A 16,789-nucleotide genomic window follows, 5' to 3' on the forward strand; every position below is an offset into this window, starting at 1 on the left:
TTAGTATTTCTGTCACCTTTAAATTTCGAGAACTGACTCAGGAATGCGAAAGAAAGCTAAATTTATAGAACTCTCACATACATTAATCAGCTGCTTAAGAGAAAAACAAGCACATCATCCACATTCCTACTGAGACTCGAGGGCAGTAAATACATTTTCCTGACTATTTTGGTGTCCAGCCTGGGAAGACATTCCATTCTTCTGTTCCAACAGATCCTGAAAGCATCTCCTTTTTATGTGACTGTCCCGGTTTCATTTGAAATAACACTTAATTTAAAACTAGTCAGAGCATGATCACTGTGATTTCAAGAATTCAATGTGAATGAGTTAAGAAATATCAGCAATCTCCTGTTTGGCGTTCAGTCCAGTAGCATGAAGCATATTTGTCGCTGCAGAGACTTGGGTGGTTTTTTTTCTTCTTTCCTTTTTTCATTTTATTAATTTTTTAAATTTTTTATTTTTAACTTTGCCTGAAAACTAGACTAATAAAAACAGAATAGTAAAATACTCTGGAACAGTAAAATTTTGCTGTTCTTGACATCCATGAGCAAAACAGTAATATCCTGTGAAAATAACATAGTGCTTTAAAAAGGTGCAATATACCTGTATAGCTAAACTGGTTTGCCTAGTATAAAACTAACTATATACAAGCTTGAAAGCCTGGGAGTTCAAGATTTTCAAACTTTAAAATCCCATTAAAGAGATTGAAAAGACAGATTTATGGCAATCACTACAGCATAAGGAAGGTGCACCAGGAATCCTTCAAAATTCCAAAGGTTAAAGAAATTAAGTGCTGGGTTCAGATCAGAAGGGTTCATTAGAGTAACCACAATGGAGCACATGCAAGGGCAGGGAGGAAGGAAAACTTCACAAGAATCTCCTTTATGGCAATAAAGGGATGGGGCAGGGGAAGTCTTCAGTGAGTGAAGTTTTCCTTTTGTCATCACGAACTTTAATTCTGCATTACAGTTTGTATTTTTGGTCTTCTCATCATTATGAACTTCATATTGCTGGAGTCTTCTGGCTTTTAGTCCATTCCTTTCTGAGTGCAGCCTGTCAGGCCTCTCAGTACCTGTGAGACTGATGAGATTGGTGATACTGAGAGCTCTGCTGAGATGATGTGGAATAGCCCATTGTACTCTGGGACTGAGAAGATCCCTGAATGTTGCTTTGGTAACTCAGGCGTGAGCTGGAGTGCTGCAGGAAAAAAAAAGAAAGGGATCAAGGGAATGAAAACCAGGCTGTTAGGACTACGCAGCTCAGGAAGCTTTGAACCCTTCTGAAGGTCATTAAAACATAATTCTTGGAGAAGTTGACTAAAGAGTGCTACTATTTAGGGTCCCATAAAACAAGTAATCATTCTGATCTGCAATCAGCCCTAACACAGCACACAAAATACACAAGGTATTGGTAGACACCTAGAAGTACAACAGGTACACACCCATTTTCTGAAGGAAAAATACACAAGACACAAGAGCAGACTCCCTTTCAAAATTCATCTGTTTCATACAATTATTTCTGTCATTATTGTAATTGCTTTTAATGCAAAATCAAACTGCTGAGGCCATAAATACCCTTCTCAGGATCCATAATACTAAATGTTATAGAGAAACATTTTATTCTTTTCTGAGAAAAAGACAACCATGACCTTAGAGTTACTCAATTTATCTAAATGAAAAATTGTCCACTAAGAAAAAATAATATCATTTTAGGTGAGTCTTTCAACCTGCTGCCTTATCTACTGGAAACGAGGACAACTGCTTAAAGCTGGGCATGGGTATGTACAATAACCTAACATTCATTTTCCTAAATGTTTTTCTCTTCTCCTCCACAGTTTGGGATGTCAGCTCAGTGGATCTCAACCTCAGCAAGAAAAATTCATGGATTGTTTGCAACCTCCAGCCTGATGAATTTGCTCTTTCATTATCACATCCATTCCCTGTCCAGAATTAATAGTGAGCTGCCCAATAATGCAAGTTGCAAAATCACTTGGCATGAGAAGTACTGCTCAGTGGACAGGAGACTCTCCAGCAAGATAAACCCCACCCCAATCCACATGAAAGGAAAGTCTACAAACCATCCCACCCCCCCAAATTTGCAGTCAGCAAACAGTTTTGTTTCCAGCCAAGTTAAGCAAGGGTTCAGGCAGTCATTCAACAGAGTTTTGTTCACTGTCTAGTTGGTGGTTCTACTTGGCTATGTCCAAGGGTCATCAACAGGCCTGTGGCCAACAGCAATCATCTAGGAAAAGTGTTAAGAGCGTAACACTGTGATTAAATATCAGCATTATGAGTTCCAGAAAGGCCCTGGAGAAGTCTGAGTTCTCAACAGAAATCCCATGGAGACACTCAGTCTGTAAGAACACCACATCCTCCACAGACCAAGAATCTGCTTGGTGAAGGCAGTCAATGGTCTCATCTAACCACTGGGCCCCAACCAGGAAAGCTGTGAAAGCAGGACCCTAAAGTTCAGGCAGTCTAAAACAGTTCTGCCCTTTGTTTCTGTAATGTTTCTGTTTATGTAAAATTTCAATTTTACATAAACTGTAAAACATACTAAATCCTAAAAACATCACATAACTTTTTCTGTGTTCTAACATAGGAATATGAAGGTTGCTTTCAAGGTGAAGCACAGTGAGGCTACAGTGAGAAAGAGGGGTAACAGTCCCATACTGGAGACCTGTGTATATCAATATAATACCAGTATAACTAATAGTTGTACCAAGTAACTTCACTTGTTTGTAAGGGTCAGTTTTGGAGGCAACAGCTCAGCACTCCGGCTTTGGAAGAGACGTGTCCCAGTAGCACATATGTTGTTAATAACCAGATTATTCTTTGCTTATTTAGTTAGGTTGTTAACAGAGTGTCTAAAACCTGAAATTTTTCTCTAAATTCCGAAAGTTTTTTCAATTTCTAATGGAAAAAAAAAAAAGATTTTTTATAAATGGTATGATTTTATAGGAGCTTATTCTGGATGAAAAGCATCAGCTCACCCTGCTAAGCAAAACACCCAGGGTCACAAAAGGAATGCTCAGTAAAATTCAACAAGTAATTTGCACTGTCATTTGTAGAAGCAACATATACTGAGGTTGGTGAACTACAAGAAAACTTCAATGGAGACTTCAGATCACAAGCTAAATGAAACTCAAAGCAAAGGGAATCTTCTTCCTACTCCTGAATAAGATATGCTGGAGTAAAATTAATGCCATAAGACTACAAGAATGCATTAACTTGCCCATGCTTATTTTTGTTCCACATAAGAGAATTTGTTTTTAACAAAGTCAAACTTGGACAAATTGCAGACATTCCTTTCTGGAACAGAAGACAGTCAGCTAGAATTTAAGGGCAGAAAGCCAAACACGAATATAAAAATGGATAATCAGACCATACAATTTAGTGAGTGATGTAAAGGAAACATACAGATCATGATTTTGATGCCTGTGCTGTTCAAGTTTAGATGGAAAGCATCATAGAGGGTAAAAAAAAAAATCTATCTGGAAAAAAAATATTTAGACTCTTAGCAACTTGTAAGGGGGAAGTTTGCCAACAATTCAGAGAGCTGGATAAGAATTCTATAATGGATATCATCAAATGCAGCACACCAGTCCTCAAAGTACAGACCAAAACAGACCAGCCATAAATACTGTGTATTCAGACAGCTACAGTGATCTGTCCAGGCCTCAAGCCTGTCTGGAACTTTTCAAAAAAGAAACCTAGTTGTCTTTACCCTTAAATTGCCCTCAATGCCTTCATGATCATTTGTAATTAAGAGAGTCAAACAGAAATGGGAGACAAATGTCTGGCACTGAGAAATCAATTGTCTGTGGAGAAGGTCTGGAGAGCTAAGTCAAGGCAACTCCAGAGCTTGGTGCTTTGAAAGCTACTTACTTTAAGTTTAAAGCAGCCTGTTCTCCAAGGTGGGATTCTCTCAGAGGCTAGTAGCAGAGTCCCTAGCATCATTTAAAATCTACCTTTAATATCTACCTTTTTCTTATTCTGCTTTCAACTCATTACTGTTCCAGCAAGTATAAACTCAAAAGTACTGAAAGATCTTGGTAAGTTCAATGCCTTCTATACTTAGTGTAAGCCACTTCTTCAGTGGAAAATATAATTCTAGTAAGCAAAGACAAATATGCAAACCCAAAAATAATTCAGTGATACTGCTTTTACTTATGAATGCTACCGTACTAGAAGACATGAAATCTATTCAATTTTGGTCCCATTAGAAACAATGCATGTCTTTGCATTCTACTTCAGCATGAATCATACAGATGAACCAAAACAACATTCCTGTGTTAACATGCATTTTTCCTTTAAGATTAGAGGCAGACTTAGAAAGATACCAGAATAAACTACAGAACCGCTTCATACATGTGATAATATGAGGTAAAATGACACAGGAATGAAATGGGAGAGCTTAGTTCTAATTTTACTTCTGCTTCTCGGGATCTTCTCAGATCTGCTCCTCACACAGGATTTAATATTGCCAAGACTCAAGTTCATCCTGAACTTGATGCAATGCAGCATTTACATCTGGCTTCAGTAAGATTACTCTCAAACATGAAGTTAAGCAAATATTTAAGTGCTTTCCTGAAATGGAAAGCAGGGTGCAGTAGATACAACTTAAAGTGGTATTGTATTGAAAATTACAGAACAAAACCTTTTAACTTAAACCCAACATTTTAATATAATATATCACAGCATGCCTACTCAGGTTACATGAAAAATTCATTAAAACATGATGTGTTCTTGCAGTGGGCAAGGGGGAAAAATGATGTTTTGGTCTTGCAGCATCAGAAGTAGCAAAATTTCAAGAGGTACCTGATAATCTGAAGGCATGACAGGCCCGCCTGAGTTAGCGCCTGAAGGCCCTATGCGTGGTTTCTTGTTCGGAGGCACCTGGTTGAGGCTGGAGTCCTGGCTGTGCTGGAGCCCCGCACCTGCACCCCCTCCGCCCGCGCCAGCGCCTCCGGCCGTCCCGTTGGTCTGGGTGCTGTTCTGCTGCTGCGGCTGCGGCTGCTGCGGTGCTGCCTGCGGCTGCTGCTGAGGTGCTGTCTGCTGCTGATGCTGATTCTGCTGCTGTTGATTCTAAGGGAAGAAGAGACACAACATGGTCGCTTGCTCTAAGCTGGGTTTGTGAACTTTACAGAGTTGCCAACCCAGGCCTGCCTGCTCCAGGAGAAAATACAGCAAGGCCGACTGTTGGGAGAAGTTTTTTTCTCAGTACACTCTTGCACACCTTGTGGGGGTATCCCATTTGTGACTGGTTTTCTTCTTTAACGAAGAGAGTTGGACTTCAACTGGAAAGACAGTCTAGTGCCTCCTACAGCTAGCCAAGTGCTCAGAGGACAGAAGGAACCATTTAGAAAGCAGTAATCATCTAACAAACTAAATCAAAACTCCCAAAATTTCTCTAGTGCTCAGCAGCAGACATGGTGAACCACAGCAAATTATTCTAAGAGCTTCAACAGCCTTGTTCACTCAGAATCAAAACCATTTTTCAAACTTTCACATCATAATAACCCGAAGAAGCATTACTGCCAGAAAGGTAAGCAAATTGAGACCAGAGAAATTATATAATTTCTTCTAGGTTGCAAGGAAATTCTGTGCAAAACCAGAAACAGGTTTCATTACTGTGCTTTTAAGCACTTTGCAAAGAGTGCTATAGTGGAAATAGGGTCCAGCATGGTGCACCAGGCATAGGGTCAGAAAATCTTACTAAAATAGCATAAAAGTGAAAATTAACCAGAGATAAGTAGTTGAAGACAAAAGAGGAGGAAACAGCTAGAGAAAAATTTCGTAAGGGCAGGAGAAGACTAGCAAAGGGAGGGAAGCCAGATAATTAAGATGACACTGGGACCTAATAGGAAGAGAGGCAGAAAAAAGTACCACAAAAGGGAGAAACAAGGTTAAGAAGGAGAACACAAGAGCAAAAGATATTGTACGCTTCTGGCTTCAGAGGGCTACAGACTTAAAAGAGTATTAGGGAAGTGGAAGGAAGGTCAGAAAGAGCAACCCTGCCCTCCATGGTTAGACAGTTCTGGGAAAGACCACCCATTCACCTGCTTTTGAGCACCAGGGATGGCTCCTCCATCAGAGCACTAAAGCACATAAGAAAATTGCAAAGAAAAGCAATTTCACTCCAAATGTGAGATTTGTCAATTGGTTATCATAGAAAAAACCTACAACTGACATGGCTTGAACTGAAAAGCCTTATTACCCTTCCCCCAGTATACTGTAGGGAACATTCCAGGATAGTACTTTTTTCCTAGAATATCTGCTTATATAAAAATTCAAGCATGGTAGTCTTTTATAAAACCCTGACTTTATTAGTTTCCCAGAAATCATGACAACCAGTTGCCGCTAGAAGAAAATTCTTGATGCCCCAATCATCAAGATGCACTTAATTACCTCAGATAAAGAACACAAAAGATCTGTATCTAAGCCATTCCTCACAATGGTCTCCCAAGATACATTCAGATGAAATTTGCAATGATGTATTCATTAAGATTACAAAGAAGCCTTGCATCTTCAAGGACTTCAAGATGGCTTGCAATTCCATTTCACATTCAGCAAAACTAATAATGTATTCTCCTGCCTGCAGTCCTCAAATCCCATCTCAGTCAGATTCTGTATCCTGTGAAATTTAGACTTCAATAATTTAAAAAGTTAATCAAACTAGCTTGTAAAAAATCTATTAAGAAGCAATTAATCTATTCATAATGATTTGAGCTTCACTTACACAAAAATCAATAACTAAGGCAGTATTTGTGCTAGAATTGCCTAATTTGTGTTTTCATAGGGGTGTTTGGATGCAAGTTGAGGTTGTTGCTACTGTGTGAGCTGAAAAGCTGCAATTTTGTTATGTGTAAACAAATACTGCAGGAACACTCATAATTAAAGACAAGAGTTTGTTGAGGTCCCAAGTTTTGCGCTTTGGATTTTGGCACAAAATTTACTTGATTAGCCTGAGCTTGCTCTTCTGTGGACCTGCTTTGTCAGACTACAGCTGAGGTCTAGTTGCACCACATTACTGCACAAAAATGGCTTACACCAGCAAAGACATTGTCCTCGGGTCAGTCTGGTTCATGGTGGTTCCTAAATGAATAAACTTATAAAAGGCCTACAGTTAACAACATATTGACACCTGTTACCTCTCAGGCACAAATTACCAAAATCAAATTTTGGTTCTACCTACAAAAAAACCCAGCAGAAACTTGCCTAACAGAATTTGAATGAGAAGAGAATAGTTTCCCTTTGTGCTACAAACCCTCATTTTAGCTTTGCTGCCTAACGATTATGCATTTTGAAGAATGGATGCTTATGTTAAATGTTATTCAATTCAGATTCAAGTTCCAAATAAACAAACACAGAGAACTTCTCCCGGTTTCCAAAGGACTATACAGATGTTTATGGTTTTAAAACAAAGCAAAAACAAAGCAGTATATAAAAAAAAAACACCTTTCATTTACAATAACATCATAAAGCAACAAAACATGGTACACATTTAACTTCCAGAATATCCTTTACCTCCACATTGTCTACACTGTGGGAACACATTCAATGAGTAATGTGTGACTTATATTACTCAACCGATCTGAAAAAAGTTTAATTTGGAGTGTGCATAAATACGTGACCGTCATCAACAATCTGAAAGACCATTTATATATTGGCTGTTTTGAATATAAATATGCCATTGACATCACCCCCCAAAGCACTCCCAGGAAAAAGGTCTTTACTTTTAAGTACACTGACTTGAAAGTAAAAAACCAGAGTAATCTTAATTAATAAGGTTTCTTCTTGTTTGTGAAGCTGTGAGAGCTGAAGCAGAACTTGTAACTACATTACAATCAAATCACTATTATGACTTTCATTTTATTTTTGTTTAAGGGTCTGTTTCCTCTTTTTGAAAAAACTATCTGGACACAACAATCATGGATGTTACCACTTGCTCTCAGTACAGAGGAACTGCAATATCAGTTCTGAACATAAAATTTGCTCTCTGAAATGTATTTTTAAACTCAGCTTGTTTGTCATATTATGCAGAAAAACGAAAACAGAAGAGGCACATAGTCCAACGGTTTCTCCAAAAGATAACAGTCCTTCTCACATAGTCCTCGGATAACTACAGTTCAAGACTGTTCTCTTCACATTTTGTTAGCTATACTGTTGGTGTCTCACTGTACATTGTTAAGTGAAAATAACAAGCTGTTTTTTACACCATAGCACTACTGTCCAGCCTTTACAGTATGATGGGACAATCACTGGGGTCATGTAGCACAGCTGAGCTACACACACCAAGCAGATCAGATTATGTTGCAAACACACCAAAGTTTACTATGCACACAAACAAGTTCTCGCCCATGTCTATGGGGCTATGAGAAAAAGAATACTCAGAGCAGATTGTCACTACTTGAACAGTTCACAGTCCTTACTACTCCTGTGTTTGAAAGCCCTTAAAACATGATCAGGAAACTGTGTGCAGATGGATGAAATGTTCTGATGTAGTGCCAGAAGCAGGCTGCCACTATTTATTTGAGACCCCAACAGCCATCTCCATTCAAATGGCTGGATGTATGCCAGTCATACAATGAAAATGCCATTCTCTTCATGTGCTCACAATGTATTTTCATCATGCAATGCTGGAGGAAGCAGCAAGGTCCTCTTGGCATGACAGCAGCTGAAAGCAAGCTATTGCTGACACAACAGCCCATAAAGCTCATTTCCTCACAGGTCAGGGCAAACCATGCGGGTAATACCACCTGAGACACCCCAAAGTCATCTGATACTTTTCATATTTCTGAGAAGCAGTTTTAAGAGAGCTGAGCATTACCTCAGAAAAATATTTTTTGTTAACTCTTCGTGTTTCATTAGTTTTCATTTGGTAGCACCATGATGCTTTCTTATTGCATATTTAAAAGTGGGGTTTTTTTAAAATAAAAAGGATTTTATTATACCTTATCCCCTTTCTCTTCAGGTTCATCTTCATTGAGGAATTCTCTTTTGGGATATGGAATCTGACAGCCAGCAAACACACTGAAACACAGTAAACAGTAAACACTCCACGAATATATACATATGGCATACACTTACTTAACACCATGTTAAAAACAAGTGCATATAACGTAACTTAATTTCTTGTATTTCATGTGTTCTGTTTCCAAAAGTGAGTGGCAGTGTGAGCACTCGAGATAGGTGCTGATCATAACGTCAGATCTCTTTGCTGTTGGCACTAGGCTGTCATTTAGAAATCATGGCATGGTTGAACATGCCTGAATGCCAGAACGACCACTTGTTGATCCAGATGATAAAATGAACAAACACAGTGCCAGAGGTTCCACAACACCCAGTTAGAACATGCATGGCTCACTGAATAAAGGGCCTGATCCAAAGAGTATTAGTGTCTTATGAGCCTGCCTTGGCTTACAGCAGGCTTAAATATATTTGCCAATCACAACTGCATAGTTACTTTCAATAAGCTTCCCAGGTCTTGCTGAGGGAAAAAAGATAGTTTTCAAGTTCCACTCGCCAATGGAATTTGGAACATTCCTTAATGCTTATGGCAGACACTTTATCACAATGTTATCCTGTAATCCATGAGGAGCTATAGCTCTACCTAGGATAGCATCAGATAAACGCTAAACAGAAAATTACTGGTAGATCTTGCTCAGTATCAATTTCTTAGATTTCTGCATCAATGTTCAGAATACAATCAACGTGACATGATTTTTAAAAGTGTGTAAACAAGAAAAAGAAATTTAAAAATGCCCAACTAGTCTCAACTAGATTCCTTTTGCACTCCAGTGACTGCTTCCTCCTTTTAGTGTTGCCTGCTGGTTGAGGAAACAATGAAAGCAAAGGTGGAAGTCTCCCTGCATCCAGTTCCCACAGAACATAATGCTATGCACCACCACGCTTCTAAACACTGGGAAGAGAAACTGTAAGTCTGCCAGTTGGAAATGAATATATAATTTGAACTTATCACGACAATAAAATACAGAGAGACAAATTCTGTACTCTCAAGCCTTTTGAACAAGGGATTCGTGGCATTTTAGGCAGCCATTTATCTCTTCACTCTTCTCATACTGTTACCCTGTGCCAGAGGGCATAGGAAAGGGCTGTAGGTCAGAGAACTGTCCTAATCTTAGGGAGAGGCACAATCAAACTAGGGAGTGGAAGACAGGGCTCTGTGAGGCTGAATAAGGCAGAACAGAAGAGGGAATAGATAATTCTCTAAATACTGCAATAATATTGTCCCTCTAGCTTTGGTAGTATGCTCAGAATTACACCACTAGTGTGGTACCGGGTTATTTTTCATGACCATTTAGTTCTGGCGCCAGTAGATACAGACTACTAGTGTAGTTTCTGCTGAGTATGTCTGAGCTACTACTTCTTGTGGACACAGACAGATATCTGAATGTTTCAGATGTCATGTAATTTCAGGGATGAGCATATAGCAGAAAGAAGATGTGCACAGACAAGGGAATACATACTCTGATGTAGGCAGAGGATCCTCTTGAAAGTAGGGGTCCTGCAAAGCCTGCTCTGAGGTAATTCTCTTTGTAGGGTCCATAGTAAGAAGCTTCTGAAGCTGTAAAGCATAACATTAAAAATAGCAAAAAGTTCATCAAACTTCTATTTTTCAAACTATAACTTGTATGTCTTGGATTTTGGATTACTAAATTCTTTCTGGCTTGTCCAGACAAGCATAAGTTAGCATTGCTTGTCCAGTGAAGTTCCCGAGAACTACAATGCACATCCATCAAAGTACTGTGAAGTACAAAGGCTGTGAAGTACTTCTCATGTAAGAAATAGTTAGGTGTATCAGGCAATATTAATTGCTAAGGCTAAACCACTTTGCTAAAGTAACACTAAATTCAGCTATTACAGGTTCATAAAGCATAATTTATAAATAATGTCTTTTTGTTGTGGCACATGTATAGCTTTTATACTGTTCTGTACAGCTAACACAAAATGAAGTGTCAGAACAGACTGAACATAACCAGGACTCTTCATATCGCTTTAGGGATGGAAACAATAAATCTTCATTTCTTACAATGGCAACATTCCAGAGACAGAGCACTCCGATACTCATGCAGCTCCTCAAACCTACTCTAATTGGTACTGAAATGAGAAAGAGGGGGAGTAGACCCTTCCTAGTAACCTTTCTTCCTTGCTAGGAGGAAAATAAGCCTAAATCTATTAGCCAGAATGCTTTTGACTGCAACAGGCTATAAAAGAGGATTACAATACATTGGTAGTATAAACAGCAATTATAGGCATATCATACCATTTTAAAGAGTTACTTATTTATCACATTCTGATAAACTCACAGTAGGAAATCTGGGTGCTCAAATTACATTATACAGTATCCTGCTCTCACGCAATCCTCTCTTAATTCAAGCCAGTAGTAAAAATAAAATTTCTTCTGCAAAGGATATCTTAGCTCAAACTGTCTTTTGGTCCTCCAACAAAAACTGCCGGAATATTCAGCAAAAGAATGTGATTTTGGCATGGGTATTTGGGGTTTTTTCTTCCAATAAATTAAAAATCTGATATACAATTCTATATTCTATATATTTGCTACAATAAGCAGCCTCAGTAAGACTACCCATCCTCCTCAAGAAAGATGATTCCTTGTATTTCCTTTCTCAATAGTTATAGTTAATTCTAGGCCTGGTAGACAAGGCCTATTAAATTCTTTGTACTTCTGCCACTTTCTTCCCACCTATCCTTATTCACATATTTTATGGGCCATGGACCTCAACAGACTGACAACACAACAAAGAGCTATTTGGGCTGTCTCTCCACCTATCAGTTCATTTGCAACCAGCTCCTGAAATTAATTCTGCCTGCTTGCCTAGAGATACACCTCAAGATAGTCCTGCACTGCACACACCTGGAGAGTTCACCTGAGACCATTTATTTTTTATTATTATTACTGTATTTTTGTGTGGTCAGATAACTCTTAACCCTATGTTTCCCATGCATCTTAACAAATCGAACTTCTAATGTGCTGTTGTCTCTCTACACAGTGACCTCACACAATATATACCACAATTTGGGGACTCCAGTATCTTTACTTCAAATCACCACCTCTCCCTATATGCAAATTTTTTGTCAGTTATAGCAGCTTCTGACACATTTCTTCTCCCCAGTTCCTCCACAGTGACTGGAGGACAAATACGCATATTCTGTACAAGGCCACTCCTGGTCTTTGGCACCAGATGTCATCCTTGACAGAAGAGTAGACGGCATCAGCTCTGCCCCCTGGACTCCTTCCTCAGACCTGCTTGCTGCAGTACTACTCAGGAGAAAGCTCATACAGTTTGCTGCCATATAAACACCATCATCACAAACTGCCTCCAAACATGACCTGTATTCTTTGTCACTCAAAGATAAGACTAATGTACCACAGCAGAAGACCTAAAGATATCTTGGACCTTTTAATGATCTGCTCTTTCCATCAGCATTCACCCTTCACCCCGAGGATACCATCAGTTTGCTCATTCCAAGTGACACCACACATAACATCACTCCAAGTGAGATAATCTGCCTATCAGTGATGCCACTGGAAACCAACTTTCTTTTAGAAGGTCTGGTTACGCGTAGCTTCTGGGAAAATGAATAAAAAATGTCTAGAGGCAATTTTTTTTCAGGGTAGCAGTTACTAACACAACTATGAGACTAGACTTCATCGGAAGTCTTACTTTCAGCAGGTCTCAAAATTGCTACTCTTGGGCTCCCCTGGCCTGACATGACAGCTATAAATACTATGCTTGTAACTCTTCCAGGACAGCAAGAATAGATGCCTCTTCCTGAATGGAAAACATTCTGCCCTTCATGTAGATATTATCATTCAATGTCAATCAGCAGAATGGCATAATATTCTCTTTCTCAAGAGCCACTTGCTATCCTGCACTGGTCTACTCGATGCCATCTGTTCTCCAAGCACCACACTTTCTGTACTCATTAGCACAAGGTCTTGATCAATGACTGTTACAAAGCAGATGCCTTCTGAGGTCACCTTGCAAGATGGAGGTTGCCTCAAAAAATAACTACCTTCGATACGAACAAGGAGTTTTAGGGAGTCTGCTTCAAAATACATGCACCTCCAAGCTCATTAGCAGATATATTTCTTATCTCGTGATATGGGAGAGCAATGCACACCTTTCCTTCAAGATCTGCTGTATTTTAGGATCTTTCACGAGACAAGGTAGGTACTGAGCCTCTTTGCTGTAGCATGGCTATGGCAATTTTTAGGTGCATGAACCTCCTCAGTACAGCAATGAGGTATGAAGAAGGTTGTTCATATTCCTGGGCATTCTTATGCAGATCTCTGGGAGACTGGTCTATTTGAGATCAGTCTCCATCTCTGTGGCTGATCACTAAAATACCCTTATTCATCCCTGATTATGAACTGTGAGAAAAACCTAACAGAAACTACCTTGATTACCTTGATAAGCCTTCTTCAGGATGTTCAGAAAGAACAGCAACATATGGTTAGTTTTTCGTTCTTTAGAGATCTTGTTAATATTTCCTCCTGGAAAAGCAGCCTACCCACCCAAGATAACTCTCAACTTTGTGTTCACAACCTTGATGAATTAGCTATGTATGCTGACAGCAACTCATTTGTTTCTCTGCCTTTCCACCAGGTTTTCTGGTGGCTTCCACCTTTTGTAGGAAAACATGGAAGTTCACGTGCTAATAATGTCATCTTTTCAGTTAGACTTATCCTCCAGGTGATTCCAATGCGTACCCAGTAACTTGAGTTCAAGAAGTTTTAATTCATTTTTATTCAAGTCTCACACTTCTTATGGGAATGCTTCCCTTCCACCCACTTGGGATTAACCTACTCTGTTTCCACAGCTATTTGTGTCATCATCCAGCAGCTACTAACAAGTCAAAGAGCAAATCTTCGCCAGGACCTAGAGAGATGACTGCTATGCTGAATCTGTAAGTGAAAATAGATCACTGGAACTCAAGCTGCACTAAGCCTTATTGCAGAGGCTCCCTGTTTACAGTACTAGCAAAGTCACTTTGAACTTAATTCCTAAATTTAGACAGCACTAATTCATCACAGAGGCATCCAGGAATGATCCACTGGCCTACAGTGGATGACTCAACTAGGTAACCAGTATATATATGTTTAGGGATTTTGTTTGGAATTGCACAGTGGTAGACCACAGAACAGTGGTAGACTACTGTCAGAGGGAAGAAAAAGAAAAACAAATTACTACAGAAAATAAATTTCTCCTTTCCTCTTCCCTTTTTTCACAAAACTCTTTAGCTTTTGGGAGCTCTCTGGGACAACACAGAATCAAGACATATACTATACTCACTCTCCTATTTGCACAACAGACCTAAAGGTAAGGCTGAATATACAAGTGCCTTGCAGATCTTAATTACAGAAACTCTCAGATCTTCACTACCAGCAGTTTAAGCACACCTCAGCATAAATTTATATGAAGAAAACACATCTCAAAAATGGCCAGTTAGTGGTAAATAGCTTTCTTAAATATTGGTGTTCATTAGAGTGAGACAGAAGAACAGACACAGATATTACCATTAGAAATGTATTTCATTCCTGTCATCACAGCAATTTTCAAGTTGCACCTACCAAAAGAAAAACTTTGCTGTCAGGCTTGACTTTGTGTTTCTCCATGTATTTTATGAGGCTACTATTGGCATATCTGAAAAATACAGTTAAAGAAAGATATGTCTGAAATAACACTGCATTAAAAACATGGAACTCTATCAAAAACATTTACCAAATCACAAAAACATTTACCAGCCCTTAATAAGTAAGCTATAAAAAGAACTACTATCAGAAGACATGTGAGATATTTATCTAGCAGTTGCACACATAAAGTGTGCTTTTCACCAACAAGAGTGGTATCAACTGTGTAAAGATTATTTCCATGAAACATGCAACTTTTATAGTATATGGATAAACTGTTGATATGGACATATGACAGGGAGACATAACTTGAAGTTTATATCCTAGTTTTCTAAAGCAACTCTGCCGCAGAAAGTGTTCAGCCCTTTGTAAGAGCTCAACATCTAAGCTATTAAGTTGTTTCCAGTTACAATTTGGCAGAGCAGTTAAGGTTACCACTATGTCTTCCCAATCCCAACCTGCAGCAAATCATATAGTCCTTCCAGCTTCCAAGCTCAAAGATGTCTCAAATATTTATTACCTGTGCCTTGCCTTTTATTTACAGCTCCAGAGGTTATCTATAGCCATTTTCAAAAGAAAGAAGCTTCATGCACAGATAAGCTTCATGTCTTGTCTAAAAGAGAGTGTAATGAACCCATGGCAGAGCTGGAAACAGAACCCAAAACTTCTGAGTCCATGTCCTCTGCCTTACAACAGTCTGTTTGGCTCCTTACTATCACCACCACTTGACTAATTTAGCCAAAGCACCAGAAAACAGTAAAAGTGGAAAATTCTCAGACCCCAGACAGGCTTTGAATCACCTCTAAAATATGTTACCTTCCATAGAAATTTCTGTCCACTGTATTGCTGTCTCTGCATATCTGCTTGTCAAAAGTACCAGTACTTCCCTATTCCTTCTCACACAAAATGAGTGAAGTTATCTTGAACACGGAACATAAGTGCGTTAAGCAAGCTCATTTGTCTGTGCCTGCCATAGATTAAATGACATTTATGACAACACCCTTCTAGAGAAACGGGGAGGCCACTCAGCTGATGTTTTTAACAAGCAGCTGTGGAAAAGAACAGCATTCAAGCAAACCAGCTAGTTCAAACAGGACAGCTGTCATAGTGTTAGAACCCAAATGCTCCAACATCCCCTCCCCAAAAAGTCAGAGCATAGGAGGTGATTTCTGCCTCTGCTACGTTCAGTGAACTGCTGTTGCATTATCATTACTTACGTTGTTCTCCTAAAGTCTTTCTGAAGAGTTGGATATTCTGGCATCTTTCTTATGTCTTCCCAGTCTTTATCTTTGGTAGGGAGGGGAAAAAAAAAGCATTTACAATTCTGAATGTGTAGGTTAAGTAATACATGAGAAGAAATAACTACAGCAGTTGTTTGACTTCCTGTTTGTTGGCCAGTGCTATTGTTCCATAATTGTCAGCATTTCCAAATCCATCAAATTGTCAGATTCTTTGTACCTATACAAACAACTACTCATTTCCTTTAGAAAAAAAAAAAAAACATAACCAAAAAAAAACAACTCAGTGGCGTTACATCTGATGCTTTAATGAAAATAAATTACCTGCAGGGAATCCCATTACACTGAAAATGCGGTCTAGCTGATCGTGATGAAAAGGATTACTTGTTTTGATGTCCTCCTGGCGACAGTGAAATATAGGTTCTGAAGTCAACAGTTCAGCAAATATGCAGCCAATTGCCCAAATATCTACGAAAAAAGGAGGATAATTCATGCAAATTTACTGTACTCAATCTCTCTGGTTTTTGTTTCTGCACAAGTTCTCAACCTTCACAGTAAAATTATATACAGTACTTTAAAAATAATGCATTAGTATAATACATTAAAAAAAGGGTAAAATTTGGAGGGTTTTTTTTTCAACCAAAATTAGAGTTTCCAAATCCAAGTGACACAATGGCAGTCCAGCACTTCATGTATTCACAGTTATGGCAGAAACCAACACAATATTTGCTGATGACATAGTGCTTAAAGGGCATTCAACTGACCATCAAAATCAAATTATAAATACCCCATAAAGATATATGGTAGAACTATTATTTCAATGTATTTCAGAACAATTTCAAACAGATAACTGATAACCAAATAGACACTAA

General features: G+C 38.8%; 1 protein-coding gene across 3 annotated transcripts in view; it reads right to left on the minus strand.

Moving 5' to 3' along the window:
* Positions 1 to 450: 450 nt before the first annotated feature.
* The window catches only part of CDK19 (cyclin dependent kinase 19), a 115,205-nt gene continuing 98,866 nt past the window's right edge, over positions 451 to 16,789 (minus strand). For all 3 annotated transcript variants that reach the window (XM_027742135.2, XM_027742134.2, XM_039379816.1), the window contains 7 exons: positions 16,242 to 16,385; positions 15,897 to 15,966; positions 14,620 to 14,692; positions 10,493 to 10,590; positions 8,957 to 9,035; positions 4,821 to 5,087; positions 451 to 1,197 (listed from right to left, as the gene is read on the minus strand). In XM_027742135.2, the coding sequence (XP_027597936.1) occupies positions 1,066 to 1,197; positions 4,821 to 5,087; positions 8,957 to 9,035; positions 10,493 to 10,590; positions 14,620 to 14,692; positions 15,897 to 15,966; positions 16,242 to 16,385 (863 nt within the window). In that variant the 3' untranslated portion in view covers positions 451 to 1,065. The remainder of the gene's footprint in view (positions 1,198 to 4,820; positions 5,088 to 8,956; positions 9,036 to 10,492; positions 10,591 to 14,619; positions 14,693 to 15,896; positions 15,967 to 16,241; positions 16,386 to 16,789) is intronic.

Source organism: Pipra filicauda, unplaced genomic scaffold (assembly GCF_003945595.2).
Source record: "Pipra filicauda isolate LSUMZ 115617 unplaced genomic scaffold, ASM394559v2 scaffold176_size3548034_pilon, whole genome shotgun sequence".
NCBI classification, from domain to species: domain Eukaryota; kingdom Metazoa; phylum Chordata; class Aves; order Passeriformes; family Pipridae; genus Pipra; species Pipra filicauda.